This window comes from Akebia trifoliata, chromosome 11 (genome assembly GCF_017979445.1).
Source record: "Akebia trifoliata isolate Shusen 1 chromosome 11, ASM1797944v1, whole genome shotgun sequence".
Taxonomy (NCBI): Eukaryota; Viridiplantae; Streptophyta; class Magnoliopsida; order Ranunculales; family Lardizabalaceae; genus Akebia; species Akebia trifoliata.
The window spans coordinates 37,497,906-37,518,465 of NC_141385.1; the positions used below are offsets into that span (position 1 = coordinate 37,497,906).

The window sequence follows — 20,560 nt, forward strand, 5'->3', positions numbered from 1 at the left end:
TTGTGGAAAATGCCTTTTGTCAATTTTCGTATAATATATAATTTTTTTGGGAAAATCAATTTCTCAGAAAAATTGGATTTGTCAAAGATTGCCTAAAAATTAATTTGCATAAGGAAAATGGTTAAATTGTTTTCATTTGAGATATTTTCTTCATCCAAGTCTGAATCTCTGTTTGTGATCAACTATCAATAAATGATTTCTTGAAAAAGTAAATTATTCATACAACAATTGATTTTCCTTGTAAAAAATTTCAAAACTGTAAAATACAAAATACTAACTTTATCTCATGTCGGTATGTGTTCGCCAACAGAATATTTTTTGGAAAATTTTTGTTTGGAGGATGCTGGATAGCGCATTTTTAAAAAATCATTTTTCCTTTGAAAATTATTTTTCTTTTTGACTGAGAAAGAGAAAGAGAAAGAGTCTTCCACCTAACGTCTTAGGAAAATGTTTTCTGGTGAGGCGAGGCAAATCCTAATGATATTAACAGTTACTTACACTTATCCCCAAAACCTTATTTGACATTTTCTAAGTTGCAATTAAAGACTATAACTGAAATTGGACATGACATTTGATACTTATTCTCTAACTGTAGAAAAAAAAATTTACAATTGGATCGATTATTAAGAAAAATCTGTTTTTTTAAGTAGTGTGTTAATTTCTAGATAACAAGAGGGGATTATAAGTTTTTTTTTTTTTTTTTTCCAAAAAATTCGTTATCTTTCACTTATAACTGATAGTCGTGATAATCAAAAGCTCTTTTTTTTTTTCATACACTCCCATCACATAATTATAGATCATTTGCCTCGAGATACACATGTAAAAGATTTATGATTTTGTAACTACCAAATCAAGGAGCGTATGGGAGGCGTCTGAAAAATGGAGTGTGATATTATCATTAGTCTAACTAATAATTAACTATCATTATTAAATTTAGGGAGTTGCTATTGCCACACCTACTATGTCTAGCCATTTATAAAAGAATTGGTGTGGCATTAGTAAAAGTTGGTGTGGCAATAGCAATTCTCTAAATCTATCGATGAAGTAAAACATGACTCACTCCCTTTATTTCCCAAACATAGAAGGCATTGATTTTCTTCTTTTTATCTTTTTTTTTTTTTTCCGATCCAATTTATTATATTTCCTCTACTATCCCTTTGATTCAAGATTATTGATAAAAATGACGTGTTAACACCTACACGATCAATACAAAGTTGACATGACAAGGGCACAAAATCATAGATTTTTTTTTCCTTATGTATCCCGAAGAAAAAGATCTATGATTTTGTACCTTTGCCACATCAGTTGTGTAACAAGACTCTTTTCAATAATATCCACAAATATTATTACCTTTCCTCTTCTACCCTCCTAACAAGGATGCCATGAAGTAAAATATTATCTCAAAAAAATAATAATAATAACAATGCTAAATATGATGGATAATAAATCAACATATATATCATCTTAAAAAGCAACAAAATACTTAAAATGATGCACGCAATGAGATTCTTCAAGAAGAACTGTTGGATAACAAAATTAAAATAAACTTTTTTTAAAAACTACAAAATCTCTCCTTTTTTTTTTTAGCTCAATTATTTTTCATAAACCCCCTTCATTTTTTCCAGTATTTTGTTGTTTACCCCCCCTTAACCAAACAACTCTTCTTAAGTATCTGAAGAATCAAATCAACTTCATTCTCTTTCTTTGCTAGTGCATCCTCTCTCTCACTCCTTCACAAATCTTGTTTGGTCTCTCCCTCAGAACTTGAAATAGTTTTCTTCACATTTTCAGCAGTTTTGTGCACAGCATCTCCAGCAACTTTAGCTGTTTGTCCAACATTTTCTTTGTAAGTTTCAAAGCTCTTAACAACAGCTTCTTGCACCACTTCACCAGCACTTGAAGGAGTTTTCTCACTTTTCCTACAAAACAAACAGAAACTTTAAATAACATGGCTAAATATATATATATATATAGAAACAAGCACCATTTTGACTTAAGTACTTCCTCCCTCGGTAATGATGCATATTTCATGAGTACTCCTTGGACTAAAAGAAATTTAAATTCCCTCTTGAACCGTTGACCTTGACCCAATAATCGAAGAAACTATCTAAATCCAACACAATACTTGAGACTTCAGCCCCTCTCAAATTGGAAATCAATCTCAATAAAATAAGTGTCTCTTCTCCATTTTAGGGCATCTAAGATAAAAAGAAGTTGTGTATGTCAGCAATAAGTTGTTTAAAAAAAATTTGTGAGCTCTGTGTGCGACTTTTACTTTATATAAATATGCAAGTTTTACTTTGTGATATTCTCTTTTACAAATCTCATTCTTCAAAAATGCCTCCATAAAGTTATACCATTTTGCATTGTAAGGGGCAAAAGTACCAGTTTTATTGATGTTAGGCTACTTTAAAGAGGGAGGAATCTTTGGAAAAACTATGGTTTGGAGGTTTGTTAAGTACAGGGCTAGGTGTATGAATTCATTAAACACTACTAAGAGAAATTTTTTTTAATTTATTCGACAAAGAAGGAGTTATTTTCGTAAAATACAATTATTAAAATATAAAAAGGTAAAAAGAGTTGGAGATATTCTATGTTCTTGAAACAAATATTTTAAATCCAGAAAACAGATTGTAGAAAGTGCAGATTGGAAAGAACTTATCGATTTTGATGTGACTGAGACGTGGAAGAGTCATTGTCCATAAAACCAAATCTACGTCCCTTTAGGATGATATCCACAGTGCAAAAGGCTCCAGCGTAAGTTAACTATCATATCATACATATTTTTCTTTCTAAGTCGTTCAAGTTCTTATGGTTTGACACTTTTTAGTTATGTGTCGAATCTTGATCTTTTCATGCTAGAATACTTGTCCATAGTATTCATAGGAAGCAGCCCCACTCTCACATTCACATAGGTAAGTCCATCAAGTATATTATATGACTATTACACACCACCCAAGAAGATTATGGACTTTATAAAAAACTTTTATTCATCTTTAACTTGTCATAGACAAGCACTACTTAACACCATAGGAAATGGACTAAAAGTTTATTAACTCATTTTCACTAGTGTTTCACCAATTAATTCAGTAACTTGTTATTACCCATTGAATCTACTTCTTGAGATCTACATTCATATAAATTGGGTTTTCATCACAAACTACTTATTTACATAGGCATTAATCTCATTCCCCTTGATGATTTATTCACTAACCCTCTAGTTAATGATTTTGTTAACGGGTTTGCTGGTTGCTTTCTGACCTCTTAAAGTCAACAACAATCACACCATCCATTATTAATTGTCTTACTATATTGTGTCTTAGACAAATGTGTCTACTCTTACCATTATATATGTGATTTTTTTAACCTTGGATATAGTTGCCGAATTATCACAATGAATGGATATTGAAGGCATTGATTTTTCCCATAAAGGAATATCTAGTAAAAGATTTATCAACCATTCTGCTTCAGTTCTGCCAATTCCAAAGTAATGAACTCTAATTACATTGTTGATTTGGCCATGCATGTCTGCTTGGAAGATTTCCAAGAGACAACTCCTCCACCTAGTGTAAAGACATAACCACTAGTGGACTTAGCTTCATCGGATTTTGAGATCCAATTAGCATCACTGTACTCTTCAAATACATTTGAACTTACATTAAAATGTAAGCCCAAATCCATGGTTCCCCTTAAAAATCTAAGAACCCTCACTAAAGTTATCCAATGATTTCTACTAGGATTATTGGTGTATCTACTTAACACCCCACAACAAAAGTTATGTGTGGGCGAGTACAATTCATCAGATGCAATAAAATTCCTATGATCCTTGCATACTCATTTTGTGACACATTATCACCTTTATTTTTCTTTAATTTCACTTTAAGATCAAAATAAGTTAAAATGGATACACTATCAAAATGTCCAAACTTCTTAAGTACTCTTTCTACATAATGGCTTTGAGATAGAACATACCCTTCATATTTATTTGTGATTTAAATTCTTAGCATGATATCAGTTTCTCCTAAGTCTTTCATATCAAACTTAGACTTTAAAAAGGATTTGGTATCTTCAAATACTTTAAGACTAGTTCCCATGATCAACATATCATCTACATACAAACAAATATGATTACACCAATCTTACCTCTAAATTTGCTATAAACACAACTATCACAATCATTAAAGACATACTCACTAGATTTAAGCACAAAATCAAATTTTTGACCTCATTGCTTAGGTGCTTGTTTTAGTCCATATAAAGACTTTACAAGTCTACAAACTTTATTTTCCTGATCATGTACGTCACACCTTTCTGGTTGGTCCATATAGATTTCTTCTTCTAAATCACAATTTAAGAATGTTGTTTTGACATTCATTTGGTGAATAACTAGCTTATATATAGAGGCTAAGGCAACCAAAACTCTAACTGTAGCAAGTCTAGATACTGGAGAATAAGTATCAAAGAAATCTAATCCCTCTTTTTATTTAAAGCCTTTTGCTATTAACCTCGCTTTAAATTTATCTATGGACCCATCTATTTTTAATTTCTTTTTAAAAATCCATTTGCAACCAATAGATTTGGTGTCTTTAGGTGAATTAACCAACTCCTAAGTATTATTCAACATAATTGATTCTAGTTCACTATTGATAGCTTATTTCCAAAAGACTGCATCAAGAGAAGTCAAAGCCTCTTGGTAAGTCATAGGATCATTATCCACTAAGTAAGTATAAAACCCATCTCCTAAGTTAGTTTCTTTTCTAACTCTCTTACTTCTTCTAGGTTATATTTCTTCTACTACCTCGGTGTAATCTTGTGAAGAACATTCAATTATTGATCTTTCACTAATGTTCTCAATAGGTATATTTTTTTCCTTTAGCATTTAAGGATGTTTTATCCTTCATTGGAAAAATATTTCCAAAAAATTATGCATCCCTAGCTTCAATGATAGCATTATCTTCATAATCATTTCCATTTGACCTCAAAATTAAAAATCTATATGAAGAACTATTTTTTAAATATCCTAAGAATGCACAGTCAACAGTCTTAGGACCTATATTTCTCTTTTTGATTTTTGGGAGTCCTACCTTATACAAACACCCCCACACTTTGAGGTAACCTAGGTTAAGTGCATAACCCTTCCATAACTCATAAGAAGTTTTTTCCTAATTTCCTATAAAGAATCCTATTAGTAATATGACAAACAGTCAAAATAACTTCTCCCCACATGTTTAAGGGCATTCCTGATTTTATAAGTAAAGCATTCAACATCTCTTTAAGTGACTTATTCTTTCTCTCTGCTATACCATTTGACTCGGGAGAATATGGAGGAGTTACTTCATGGACAATTCCATTTTATTCACAAAATTGACTTAAAATATTTGACTCATATATTCTTCTCCTCTATCTAATCTCAAATTTTTTATTTTCCTATCAAATTTGTTTTCTACCTCGTTTTTATACTTCAAAAACATATCTTCTATTTCATTTTTATTTCTTAGAAGATAAACTCTCATATATTTAAAATAATCATCTATACAGGTAATATAAATACCTTTTATCTCCCCTAGATTCAAGGTTCTTAAAGTCTCCTAGATTATTATGTATATGACTAAAAAGTTCTAACATGGTTCTAGATACATTAAGATGTGGATTGTGGGTAAACTTTGATTCTACACAAACTTCACATTTTTCCAACTCTTTAATTTCTAGATTTGGTAGAATGCCTAAATTCTTTAATTTCTTTAGTTTTCATATACTCGTGTGACCTAGTCTAGCATGCCAAAGAGAAGTAGATTCAACATGATACGTGGAAGAAGTACTTTCATTCATAACATTCAGTACAAAAAGTCCTTGATTACAATACCACTTTCCTAGAAATACCCCATTTTTAGTCAATACAAGTTTATCAGATTCAAAAACAAGTTTCACTCCTGCTTTGTTCAAGAAAAAACCAAAAACTAAGTTTCTTCTAATAGTAGAGACGTGAAGAACATCAATAAGCACCAATGTCTTTCTAAAAGTCAGTTTGACCAGTATTTTGCCTTTTCTAGCAACTTGAGATGTCCTCGAGTCTCCTAAGTAAACTACCTCATCCTTTACTAGATAATAGAAAGTAAACATCTCTATGTTTCCACAAATGTGCCTTATAGCACCAGTGTCAATAACTCACTCCCTTATGTTTTTCACAAGGTTGACCTCTAAAATAACTGCCACTATAGAGTCTTCGTCTGTCTATGTCAAATTCACTACATTCTGCCTTAGTCTTTCTTTAGTACTTCTGAACCTATACTCAGCAATAAAGTGTCCAGGCTTTCCACAGACATAGCAATTTCCTTTAGGTTTTTTAAATCCACCAACGTTCTTTGCCTTAATTCCATCCTTCTTGAATGTCTTCTTTGACTTGAATTTGGTGAACTGAGAACCCCTTCGACAAGGTTAACTTTTGTAACATGTTCCTTCCATTTTCCATTGTTTTTTCTTCGCCTACTAGTTTCTTCTATGTTGATGTGAACGATGAGATCTTCAAGAGTTTTGCCTTTCTTTTTGTGCCTTAAGTTTGTTTTGTACTCATTCTAACTCGGAGTTAATTTTTCAATTAGAGACCCACCAACAAATTATTTAGCTAATTTCATACCTTCATAAGTCAATTCATGAGTGATGTTCTGAAACTCGTTCACTTGGTCCATGACCGATTTTCCGTCTACAATGGTAAACTCTAAAAAATTCTTAACAACATATTTTTTAACCCCGACATTTTCAACAACATATTTCTTTTCTAAAGCATCCCACATTTCTTTAGCAGACTCATAAACACAATAGATATCATAAAGTATGTTCACAAGGCAAGACAAAATATAATTTCTGCAGATCCCATCTGCTATATTCCAATTTTTCATATTAGGGCCGGTCTCTGCAAGTTTTTCCACTTTAAGTACAAATACAACATTCAAGGTTTCGAGGAAAAAATAACATTTTTAACTCTACCTACGATAAAATTTTCCATTGAAAGGTTCTGGTTTCAACATGTCTAGTCTAACATGTTCGAGTTTGAAGTCCATGATTCAAGATTTAAACAGTAGATAATGAAGAATTTGGTTTTAAGATTGTTGGAGATATTCTGTGTTCTTGAAACAAATATTCTAAATCCAGAAAACAGATTGTAGAAAGTGTAGATTGGAAAGAACTTATCGATTTTGATGTGACTGAGACATGGAAGAACCGTTGTCCTTAAAACCAAATTCGCGCCCCTTTAGGATGATATCCACAGTGCAAAAGCTCTGACAGTTGGTTTTTAAGATTCAATAATCACGATCATGCTAGTCGTGCACTCGAAAGTAGCAGGTCTACAACAAACTCGATCGATCTAGTATGAGCAACAAGAGATTTAAAGTAACTCGAATAGAAAATAGTACACTCCGCGTGCATGTCACATGCGCACACACGCATTAAGATTTTTCGACGGATTGGCTCTAAACAGAATGGGTTGTAGTTCCATGATGCCTTGGACCCCCATGTGTGTGTAAGGTCCACTTTCTTTCTCATCCACATTCAAGCATGTGAGAGATTGGATCATTTATTAGATGACCACCACTCCTGTATTTATCCAATGTGAGACTAAAATTTGGAAGAGTTGTCTCTACAATTCTCACAAATAAGAAAGCTAAGAGAATATTTGACTTTCAACTTATACGAAAAAGGGAAAAATACTTTTACCTTATGTTTCAACAATTGAGAAAATCTCTACATTTTACAAATAACACTCAAAAGTCTTGAGTTCAAACCTTGTCCCAATAAAACATACAAAACATAATAATAGATTACATGATAAAACTATGGATTTTTCAACATAGTGCACATCTCAAATATTACAATTGTCAAGAGGTTTGAACTTTGAAGACCCAATAAGTCTCCCAAAACGCTTTTTGAGACAATAAAGGAGATTCTCACAAAAAAAAAAGTAGGATTTGGATGCAAAGATGGCTAGAGAATCTTCAGCCCAATTCCCTTCTCTAATGATGAGGAATGTCCCATTGAACACCTTTTAGCAACTACTAACAATTAAAAATCAAGCTAGAGCATTAGTAAGACTTGGGCTCCCATCAATATTATGATCAACTAGGTTTGTTCCAACTCACCAAAGAAACCCTTTTTTTGTCATACCCAATGATTTACTATGGGCTCTCACAAGCTCATTAATCAAGCTATAGATTTTTTTTTTTCCATTTGTGTAAAATCGAAGAAGGAACAGTGGATAGGAAGAGTTTCAACGTGCACATATTGTGCCTTCACCGTAAAATAATCCTAAAACAAACATGCCTATGGATCATTCATACAATTCCCTAACATCAAATCTCTCTTACTCAAGTTCGTCGGAGAAGATCTTTTGACTGAGCATGTACGAACGGAACGGAATACGATGGTATTTTTTCTTTGAGCATCAAAGATTCTACCTCCTCTTGGGTCTTGACTCACTTCCTATCTTCTCTCTAACTATTATGATATGCAATTGCAATGTAATTGAGATACATATCTCTAACTATTATGATAAAGAGTTTCTTTTCCATTATATACTTTCTAACTCATCAAGAAAGTTAATTTTCACAATTAAAATTCTTATGTTTACCAATTTTAATATAATCTAAGAATTGATTTAGAATCAAATATCCACAAAGGGTGGAGGGAATGTGATGCACATCAAAAATAAAAAATATATATTTTTTACATTTACAATTTTTTGCTGGCCCATAAAAAGTATCTTGCCTGTTTTATTTCCCTATAGAGAGAGTTTTAAGAATAGTCCCACTTTAGAATTTTTAATCCAAACCAAACATAAAGAAAGCTGCTATGGCACCCAACTTTTACTTATTACACCCCCAATTTATTAAATTGTTTATCACACCCCAATTAAAGATTAAAAACACACCATTCAAACATTACTTAGGTTTGCCTCAAATTATTGAACAAGCATTAGAAAACAATATAACACACTCGTTCAAACAATTTCAACTTTACAATTATGATTAGTCTCATATAAAATCTTAATCCCAAAAAATAGAAATCAAGAAAAGAAAAGGAAAAAAATTAAAAAAATTTGAGAGAGAACTTCAATTAGCACCCCAACTTTTACTTATTGTCAACCATGTTATTTTCTTTATTATTAATTGGAGTGTAATAAGTAAAAGTTGAGGTGCCAATAGCAGCTCTCAACATAACTCATGGTGGAAGTCAATGGAGCGTTTGTTTTAAGAACCTGTGTTCAAAATCTAGAATCAAGAATCTCCTTTTGTTGGTCCTATTTTTACATCTATGACACAAAATATAATATATCTGACTACAAAATTAGATGCTAAACCTATTTATGATATTAACTGATTATGGGAAAATTAATTTGTAATCCAAAACAAAACAAATTATAAGATTCTAAGATCCAAACATCAAGAGAAATTGTAGAAACTAAACGATGGAATCCATAAAATCATGAAACTTACTGTGAATCAGGAGAACTGAAAATCATCCAAGCTTGTTGTATCCAAGATCTAGCTTTGTCCCAAGGACTTGTAGGAGTTGGAGTTGTAATTCCTATGGCTCTTTCAGCAGCATTTGGGTTTTGTTGCTTCGAGTTTTGGGCTTCTTTCCCTCCATCTTCAATTGTGTATGTAATTAGGGCACAGAAAATTAACACATAAATCAGCAATTTAGTGGTGCCTCTAAATTTATCCATGATTTAAGAATCCAAATATCAAGAAAGTAAAGTGGTTGCAGAGACTGAATATGGAACACTTGCGAATTTTTAATGGTTTTTGACTGAAAGTAGAGTGGGTACGTGGAGAGCAATTTAAATGAAACGGGCCACGAAGAGACACGTGTTACATTGCATATATTTAAAACTAAAGTAAATTACAATTTGAGCCCTTGTAGTTTGGCATAATTCCATTTTAATCCATAATATTTTGATAATTGCACTTACCTCCCTTTTCACTAATGGTGTTAAAATGTTGATGTTATTTTACTATTATACCCTCTTATTTTATATTATTTTTTTATAAAAAACATAGATTTTAAAACAATAATTAAAATGCCCCACCCTAAGCATTCACTAATTTCTTTTTTTTTTTTTTTCGCAAACATATTTTTGTTTAGCGTCATGTTGGAGTGACCTCAACTTGAAATCTTATATCGTACTTCTTGATGTGAAAGTGGATAGAAACTATAGATTTTTCCCATACACACTACGTGAAAAATTTAAAACTTGATGTAGCATAAGCCAAAGAATTTTAAAAAGTTTAATTTGTGCGTTTCAACCCGTCAAATTGGATTTTTTTTTTTTTTTATTAAAAAAAAAAAGGAAGTCTTTCTGAACAAAACTTAACAACAGTATATATTCTCTCATTTGCTTTGTCTACTCTCTTTTCAATCTCCATCTAACATTTCTCAAATTTTGGAGATCTCACATCTCTTGATCTCCCATGATCGCCCAATCTCACATCTCTTGATCTCCCGTGATCATCTGATCTCACATCTGTCGCGATCTCTTGCGATCTCACATCTGTCACGATCTCTTGCAATCTCACAATCTCCCGATCCCTTGCAATCTCGCAATCTCTCGATCTCAAATCAATCTCCCGATCTCTTACGATCTTGCAATATCTCGATCTCACATCTCTTGATTGTTTCACTGGTAATCTCTCTCTCTCTCTCTCTCGATCTCTCAAAGTTGAAAATGGTAAAGTTTTAATGGTCTCTGTATATCGATCTCACATCTCTCTCTCAATCTCTCAAAGTGGAAAATGGAGTTTGAAGGGTCTTTGAAGTTCTTAGAACTCAAATTGAAGATTTCATAACTTTGAGCTTTATTTGATGCTTTGCCGAATGAGGTATAATCCCCTTAAACCCTAGATATGTTTTCTAATTTATATCCCGTTCATCTTATCAATTGATCATCATCCAATTCATAACATGTATTGGTAATTTGTTTTTCACAAGGAAAAATGTTGTTCTGAAATGCCTTGTTATTCTCTCAACTCAGATTATTTGATAGGTGGAGGCTTTTAATAAGAATTCCCTTACACTAGATGATAGATGTGATCCCAAGTTTTCTCAGATATGTAATTTTAGTTGGAAATATTTAGGAAATTGGAGTGCCTAGAGCATCTAATTGTGAAATAACTTACTAGAGGAATCCCAATCAATGTAAGTTAATGGGTAGAATGTGCAGACTGTGTGTACCTTGTCCAATTTTGCTGAATATTTTCACCTTGACAGCTTAATTAGAGCCTAAACATCCAATTAGCTAGAACTAGACTTCTATTGATACTATTGGCTCCCATGAACCAGACATTTAATCACAATTAATTATTTAAGAAAATACAAATTTAGCAATTTTCAATATGGACATAGCTTGTACTACGCTCACTTGAAATATAAGATGGAGTATTCCAAGCCATAGGCGATCTCGATTACCAAAGTAGATTACAATGCATCAATAGAATTTGCAACTACAAAGCGACTCCTAAATGCTGAGATTTCCCATTTCTTGCATCTGCTAATTTTACACTTGTAAATGTTAGTATGTTTGAATCATTTGAGTCACAAGATAATTTGTTTAGCAAATCTTTCTTAACGAACAAAAAGTATAATTAACGTTTGGTTCCATCAATATAAACTTGCTCATCAACATCCTTTATATTAGCAAGTCTGTCTGAACAAACAAAAAGTATAATCAGCATTTGGTTCTATAAATATAGACTTGCTCATCAACATCCTATCTGTTTAGCAACTTTTGAAAAGATATTTACATGCTCAAACAAGTTTTTATGTACATATATCTTCTACTTTTTGGATAGTTTAGATCAATTTGCATATCTTCTTTTTTTTTATTAGTGTTCTACCTATTCTTATTCATACTTAGCATTGATCACATAGAAACATGAACACTTCTTTATTAATTAAAATAATGTTTTCAAAGGCGTTGAAGGCTTACACCTTGAAGATCATGTCCAGGCAATGTTTCAAAGGTGTTGGAGGCTTACACCTTGAGACTCACCTCAGTGAAAGGCTCTCCAAAACACATTAGGCTTACGCCTTAAGACTTTACCTAGTAAAACATCTCAATTCACCCCTTAGATTTTAAAATACTAGGTGGTGTGCCTTGTTAATTACTCGAACTTATTTGATTTTTTCCTCCACCTTGTGCAGCCTTTGTGATCCGTCATTTGTTCAAGAAGGATGAGAAGATTGAGCAAGCCCTCTACTTTGATTACAACAAGCAGGTTTGCTCCCCTCAAACTGATTTTTATTATTTTTGGTTGAATATGCATTTTTATGGGGTTTGTTTATTTGTTGAAATTGAAGTTTTTATTGTGTGAATTGTTAGGAAAATTGAGTTTATTTGTTTTTTACATTTATTAGTCTTTAGTTTCTAATTTGGTTGGTAGAAATGAAATTACTATTTTTTCTTATTTGATGAATGTTACAATTACTAAGTCCCGCTTTAGAACTTTTAAATTTTCTTGTAAGAACCATCAGTGATTTGGTCATATCTACCAAGCTGAAAATCCAGACCAGGCATAGGTTTATTGTTTGCACTTTAATCTTTGAATTGTTATTGTTGGGAAGAAAAAGTAGGTATTTTGTGGGAAATCTAGTGGTGGTAAAGAACTGAAAATAGAAGTAGAAACCTTCATGATCCAAGATTAAATTTAGGGAGGAATTAGAGCAGTTATAGTCATATTGGGTATGGTGCATTTTGCAAATATATGGACCTGTTTGGAAGAATAGCCAAATACATACTAAAAAAACAATTGAAATAGAAATTCTTTTACAAAAGAATTTGATGCACAACAACATATATACATTTGAGATGGGAGTAAAAGCAGAGCTTTCCTAGGGATTGATAATTATCCTAGGTATTTGTTTCATTAGGGACATCCTAAGGAATATCCTCCCATCTAAGTTATTCATTTGACAGAGATCTTCTAAAGAGGCTTGAGGCTAATGTTTATCATTAGTCTTTCAACCTTATTTATTTTTGGAGGCTTGAGGCAGCATTAATGGGAGTTAAGATTAGAGATTTCCTAGGGATTTGTACTAATTTCCTAGAAATTTGTTTCTAAAAAATGCTAGGAATATCCATGTATTTCATATCATGCCTCAAATGTCAATTGAGGCTAGCATTTCCTTTATGAAAAATGCTAAACTTGAAATAACACTTGAACTAGCACTTTAGTGTGCAAAAATCTATATATGCTTTTTCTCAAGATGTATATGTTATACACTTGAGGACAATCAAAGGTTGAGTGTTGTTTTGAGTCACAATAGTAAGGCTCTTCCTCAATAGATTTATTTTTTAATTGCACATTTTCTTAAAGGACTTTTATAATCTCAACCCACGATTGTTGATTTAATTCTTTTCCGAAATAAAAGATCATTCTCAGAATTTATTGCATGCATAGTGGAATTATTTTGGAAATTATATGAACATATTGTGGTTCTTTTGTCACATTTCTTTACCAAATGGAGATATTGTCTTCACTTTTCGTGAGCTTGGAGTTGAATCCTTATAGAAGTTAACTATATGGAATTTTGGATCACAGAAGCACGCTTAGTTGAGCAATCTCAAGAGTGAGTGATACAAGTTTATTCCCAAGTTCTTATTTTCTTTTTGTGTTAATATTTCCATTTTATGGATGAACTTAGTTATTTAATGTTGTATGATATCATTTCAACAAAATGCTAGCATATCACAAGTATCCCAAATTTGTCTTTCCTCCTTTCCTTGGCTGAGATTGTCTTCAATATAGGAAGTTTCAAAAGCTTAGGTCCTATGAATGTGGTTGGCTTGTGAGAGGGTCTCGACTTGTGCTTCTTTTGTCACATTTCTTTTCTTTTTTCCTTTGATGACTATGATGTCTACTTTAATATTGAGTCCTAACGAGATATTTCTCATTTATGTCATGAATCAGTTGCTACCCAGCTTGTCAAGCTAAAAAGAAGATGCTAAATGCATGCCTTCAGATGACAGTTGAATTAATAAATCAATTGCCTAATCACACCATATCTCCCTGCCCTCGATTAAAATAAAAGGTAATCTCTCTCTCTCTCTCTCTTGGGTGCAGGCATGCATGTGTTTAGGGGTGGTGGGTGTTCAGAAATATTCTTCCATTGGATTCATTTTGAATTGTTTGAATCGTAGAAAATTGCCAATCCTTGTTTTTGTGTGTGATCTTGCACTCAAGCAAGTTTTAGCTGCATTTTCTATTGGCCGTATTAATTCAAAAGGTGAGACACAGAGTCAGCCCAGTGTACCCTACGTGTATTGTTCTTTATAATAGGTTCTTCTATTTTTATGGTGTTGCTATTCTTCATGTCTATTTTGGAAGGTAATTGATTAGATAACATGTAACTTGTGCATTTATTCTAGGTTAAGATTTTGCTTTGTAGCATGGGATATGCTTAAGGGACAGATTTTGTGGAGCTACACTGCAGAACTCTTCTCTGGGTTGGTGGGTTTCCTTTTATATGTGACATCTATTGCGGCAGGCCCAAAGGAACCCACACATTCTGCCATCTCAACATCTCATCTCATCTATAGTCCTCTTTTCTGGCTATGTCCTTCCTAGATATTTTTTTTCTTTCTATAATTTATTTTTGTGTTTAACAATTTAAATAAGAATTCGGTTGCTCTTTGTCATGGTCTCCGTAGATGGTAAATTTATTACTTTCTTGTCTTCATCGGTTGTATTGTGAATTTTAATAGTTATAGGAAAGTACTTATATATTTTGCTCTCTTTTCTTACGTTTCAGGTTATTCCAAACTTGGATTTTTGGTTAAGTTTACCTAAATCTCCTTTTTCAGGTTAGACTTCTTTATTGTTGTATATATCGCCTGAAACTTCAACATGTGGGTATTGTTAGTTTTGAATCACAAACTATAGTTGTAAGAGCATAAACAGTTTATTGCATGATTTGTAATTACTTTGTACTAAGGTTGTCAATGGGTCGGAATTTGGCCCGGCCTGTCATTACAGAATGAAATGAGAAAGCCCTAATGTTAGTATGATATTTTTCTTTGTACTTCTTGTCGTGTCCAATAGGGAAAAGAGATGTTAAAGTGAAAGCCTTGGAGGCTGCTGAGGCTGCAAAATGTATTGAAGAGAAGAAGAATGGTCGCAAAATGAAGAAAGAGGTGACAAAGATGGAACGGGCAAGACTCGAGAAAGAAAAAATCAAACAGTTGGAGTTGCAGCCAAAAAAAGAAAAAAGAGAAAAAAAGGGGGAAAAAAAAGCGGATGTATGTGACAGTAAGGAAAAGGCAACGGGAAGAAGACGAACAGTTGTTTGTGAAGATGTTGAGACTTTCAAAGAGTCTCGTGATATTGAAAATGTGCGAGTCTAGAACAATGGCAATGTAGGGGAAATCCAAACCTTGAGGAAAATAAGAGGATGATAGAACGGAGAGAGCCAAAAAAAATCAAAGGTATCACAACCATTTGCTTCTGATTGTGATTTATTTCTAAGCAATTATGTGATTCAATCTCATTTGTAAGTACCCAATTGCTTCAATTAGAACTTGTTTAATAATGGAATTTCAATATATAATATGACTTTTGAGTTTAGTTTAATTTGGAGCTTATTTTATGAGTTTTGTTTTGTTTTATATATTTTCCTGATTTTTTTATATTACTATTTCGTTTATTGTGATTGGTGAATTAGAGGACCGTCCTATTGTTTGTTAAACCTCCATATTCGACGGTCATATTCTATGGATTTTTTTTATATTTATTTTAAAGCTCATTCTCCAATAATTTGATATTTCAGGGTCGTCAAAAAAAAATTCTACAAGAAAATATTTGACGGGTATATTTGACAGGATGGTTCGTCAAATTTCTCAAATTTTGACGGGCTATGACCGTCAAATATGGGCTTTTTTCACATAGTAACACTTTTATGTCGAGGAGTGTGATATGAGGTTCTAGGTTGAGGTCACTTCAGCATTATTGTTTTGTTTAAAAAAATTAATATTTTAAAAAAGGTATATAAAAAGAATTTAACTGTTAGGTTGAGAGTGGGGATACAATTTGATTCAATTTAAATCAAGAACCGAACCAAATCGATAGTTTTGGGTGATTTGATTTGGTTTAGAACAAGTTGCAATTCGGTTCTGAATTACGAAATTGGATAACTGATCAATTTAGTTCAATTCTCGGATCAAACTTGTATAAAATCAAACTAAATCAAGAACCGAACCAAACCCTTATGCAATATATATATATATATATATAGGGTCCCGTTCAGCAACAAACATTTTGGCAAAACATTTTTCAAAACATGGGTTAGAGGTTTTGGAATGGGCTGATTTTTGGTGAGGATGATCTCTACGGTGAGGAGATCATCCTCACCAAAAATCAGCCCATTCCAAAACTTCTAGCCCTAGTTTACAAGTTGAAAAATCGTGAACCGTCCACTTTTTGTAAATCATTTTTGATGGGGTTAGAAGTTTTGGAATGGGCTGATTTTTGGCGATGATGATCTCCTCACCGTAGAGATCATCCTCACCAAAAAATCAGCCCATTCCAAAACCTCTAACCCATGTTTTGAAAAATGTTTTGCCAAAATGTTTGTTGCTGAACGGGACCAATATATATATATATATATGGGAAATGTTCAGCAACAAACATTTTGGCAAAACATTTTTCAAAACATGGGTTAGAGGTTTTGGAATGGGCTGATTTTTGGTGAAGATGATATCTACGGTGAGGAGATCATCCTCACCAAAAATCAGCCCATTCCAAAACTTCTAGCCCTAATTTACAAGTTGAAAAATCGTGGACCGTCCATTTTTTGTAAACAATTTTTTATAGGGTTAGAAGTTTTGGAATGGGCTGATTTTTGGTGATGATGATCTCCTCACCGTAGAGATCATCCTCACCAAGAATCAGCCCATTCCAAAACCTTGAACCCATGTTTTGAAAAATGTTTATTGCTGAACATTTCCATATATATATATATATATATATATATATATATATATATATATATGGACAGCGTTATTACGACCCCCTTTGCGACTCACCGTTTGTCTTATATGGGCAAAAATGTTTGGAATGGGCTGATTTTTTGTGAGGATGATCTCTGTGATGAGGGGATCATCCTGGAAAAAAATCATCCCATTCCAAAACTTCTAACCCCATCAAAATTGATTTACAAAAATTGGACGGTCTGTAATTTTTTAACAAAAATCGGACGGTCTAGAAGTTTTGGAATGGGATGAATTTTTGCCAGGATGATCTCCTCACCATAGAGATCATCCTCACAAAAAATCAGCCAATTCCAAACATTTTTGCCCATATAAGACAAAACGGTGTGTCGCAAAGGGGGTCGTAATGAGGGTCGCAGGAACGCGACCCTATATATATATATATATATATAATACTTATTATGAATCATTTAAGTGTTAGGATATAGATTATGATCTTTTATGGATAAATTAATGAATTTTATTGATAGATTAATAATTTATTATATAAAATTTTATGTTTATTATATATTTATTTTTTCATTAAAAAATATTACTTACAATTTATAAAATAGTGACAACCCATAGAATCGAACAGAATCAAATCAACTTTTGCTTGGTTTGGGTTGGTTTGATTCCATTGGAATTTCATTCAGTTCCAAATTGCCTTCAAATCGAACCAAGTTGCATTCCTAATTGAGAGCAATTTGACGGAAAGGGTACACCCCTTAGATAAGTATGAGCGAGGTAAGTGCAATTATCAAAATATTAGCGGGTTATAATGGAATTAGGCCAAATCATAAGGGGTCAAAGTGTAATTTACCCTTAAAACTATGTACGCCCATTGACCAATGTTTTAAAACTTTGTACATGACTGAGATGACTCGGATCTCCAAGGCCACTTGGTGAGTAGTCAGCGAAGATACTTGTTGGCTCTAATTTTTATCAAATCTCGATAATGGATCCAAATCTAATTCAATATAAAATATAAATAGAGAAATTTCTGAATAACTTTTAACCTAATTCTCATTCTGTCTCACTATTCATTTTAATACCCAAAACATAAAGTGCGAGATCATAGGTTTTTCAAAGTGACGATCTCATTAATATAAAATAACGAAATCGTTGATATATTTTCTTCAAAGTGATAATCTCACTGATTGTAAAAGTGATGATCTCGCAAGTTTGCTGTAAAATAGCGGGATCATCATTATATAAACTAGCAAGATTTTCACTTTCTTTTTAAAAAGAATATCAACAATTTGTCACTTTGGAAAATTTGGGATCTTGCACATCATGTTTTGTTGAATTAAAATGAAATGGTGTTGGAATCAAAATTTTGTTATATTTATCTCACAAAATGATGTTTTACCCATAAAATTAAGATCAAGTGTAGATCATATCACATCTGATTTGATGTACAAAATTTGATATCAAGGCCGTGCTTGGTACAATACAAATCATGAAAATGACTCTAACTTATTTGATCTCATCAAAGAAATTATTTAAATTATAAAAGTACCCCCTCACCACTCGCTACATTAAGATACATATGAATTTACTAAATATTCCTATACCTGCAAATTGGAATTACAAAATATTTATCACCAAATAAACTATTAGGCTTCAAAAATACTTTCATTAATTTTTTTTTGTATAACCATGTATCCCAGTAGACAGAGGATTGGGCTCGTATGTAGGTTTTGCCCAGTTCATAGACCATGGTTTTGTCCAAGGACTAGTCTCGAGGTACCTGCAACGCCTGCTCATCACACACATCAAGTGAGGGTGCGTCTTCACAAACCGCTTCTGAGGAATTAATGCTCATATTGGGTATTAAACTCATGACTCATAGGCATTAACTGTTTATTGGTTCCAATACTTCTATTACTTGATACAATAATATGTATATGAATTTACAAAAATACTCCCATGATGAGAGAGATTTTGCAAAAACATTGATGAGGGGTATTTTTATAATTATATATACAAGTAAATATAGCTTTGATGCAATGTTGTTTAGTCAAATATTAGTTATACCCTAATAGTATTATAGTTATCCTTTTTTTTTATTTATTTAAATATTGAATCCTCCATATTTTTGTCAATATTAGAGATATTCCCGTGTTTTGAAATTGATGATATACCTTTGGATCTAGGATGTCTTCATTGAGACAAACATAAATGATCTAAATGCCATCTATAAAATTATTTTTCTGAGTAACCCAGCTCATTTTAGAGCAGTGAACCACAATTCGAATTCGAACTCGAACTCGAATGGAGAGAACTGACCCAACTAGTAATGTTGTTTAATACTTTAGTGTTTGGTAATCCTATCTATCGAAAATTAGTCTAATTGATTGACTCTGTTGTTGAGTCATGCATATTTTGATTGGTGATTTTTAGCTGTTGACCCGTCAATTTGCAATGGACCAAATGGTGAGTCAAACATTGACAAGTCAGCGGAAGTGCGAGACCGAAAGAATGCTCCATGTGGGAGGCTTGTGGTCTCCATGCAATAATAGGCCCATGTGATATGTTTCTCAACCCATTTCCACACTTAATCGCACATGGACCCAAAATCCATCAGTGGCTAGCTACTTGGAAAAGCCATCAGCCAGGTTGGTCTTGGAAGGGAAAATTACAATGTTTAATGAACGGCTGAGATAGAAAGATATTCCTATAAATTAATACTTTGAAAATCTTAATTTCTCTTCTGTTTTTGATCAATTGTTGGACCTTGATATCCACTCGAGAAAAGCCCTTTTGAAAGTAGAAAGATGGGATTTTGCTATTTGTTTGCAAAAGAAATAGGGATTACACTAAGGAGTCACAATCCATAGTGACGGTGTCCCATTCTTATAGCAAAAAACAGTGTCTACATGACACTTTTTGGTCGAAGATAAAACACATTGGACTACGTTATATATAGAAAACAGCTTGTTTAGGATTCAATGTGTTTTAAAGTCCAACCCAAAGGTGATGTTGCTCATGAAGTGAATTTATCTTTCATTATATATATATTAAAAAAATTAAATTTTGAGGATAGGATAAAATGATCACGTGTCTTGATGTCAATTAACACATACATAATATCTTGTCATGAAATATTTTTATTAGGGGGTCACTAAGAATCTCAGAAGGGTTCAAGATTGTAGTCCCAAATGTATCTGTAAATTTCTAAGTGTATTTTATTGTTTAATAAGCTGCGTATGAGCATCCAAAAAATTAATGGTGAGATCTTTTTTTTTTCTTTCTTTTTTCTTTTTGTTGATATTGAGGGTGTCGAGACCCATAAGTCCAACTAACAAGGCAAGACAATTAGTCTTAGAACACCATATCTTGTCCAAATCCCTTGGATACATGTATTACCCCACGAATCACACATGATAACTTGGTAAGACGACACTTTACATCTCTTTTATTTATAAGTGTTGGAATATTTCTGATCCTGGTTTGTTGAAACATTGAATTATAAACAATAATATAATGAAAATAATTCAAAAAATTGGAAGAACTTATCGGTGACTGAGGCACGGAAAAGTC

General features: G+C 32.6%; 1 protein-coding gene and 1 long non-coding RNA gene across 4 annotated transcripts; one reads left to right on the forward strand and one right to left on the reverse strand.

Moving 5' to 3' along the window:
- Positions 1-1,415: 1,415 nt before the first annotated feature.
- LOC147391492 (uncharacterized) lies at positions 1,416-9,806 on the reverse strand. Its single transcript, XM_086458788.1, has 2 exons — positions 9,489-9,806; positions 1,416-1,919 (listed from the first exon to the last, which is right to left on the reverse strand). Exons 1-2 carry the CDS (start codon positions 9,719-9,721, stop codon positions 1,733-1,735), a joined length of 420 nt encoding a protein of 139 aa, XP_086314914.1. The 5' UTR covers positions 9,722-9,806; the 3' UTR covers positions 1,416-1,732.
- A 580-nt stretch (positions 9,807-10,386) lies between these two features.
- Positions 10,387-15,592, forward strand: LOC147391493 (uncharacterized). 3 transcript variants are annotated; one of them, XR_015182508.1, is made up of 7 exons: positions 10,387-10,678; positions 10,782-10,874; positions 11,966-12,097; positions 12,196-12,269; positions 13,962-14,082; positions 14,803-14,854; positions 15,093-15,592. It is a non-coding gene; the product is annotated as an uncharacterized LOC147391493 (long non-coding RNA). The 3 variants fall into 3 exon arrangements; XR_015182507.1 differs by having other exon boundaries at positions 12,001-12,097; XR_015182509.1 differs by lacking the exon at positions 10,782-10,874 and having other exon boundaries at positions 12,001-12,097.
- Positions 15,593-20,560: the final 4,968 nt, after the last annotated feature.

Excerpts from the sequence above, each read along its gene's own strand:
- LOC147391492 (XM_086458788.1), bottom strand. The coding sequence starts at position 9,721 with ATGGATAAATTTAGAGGCACCACTAAATTGCTGATTTATGTGTTAATT. Across the intron at positions 1,920-9,488 it reads TTCAGTTCTCCTGATTCACA|GAAAAGTGAGAAAACTCCTT; the intron begins GTAAGTTTCATG and ends TTTGTTTTGTAG.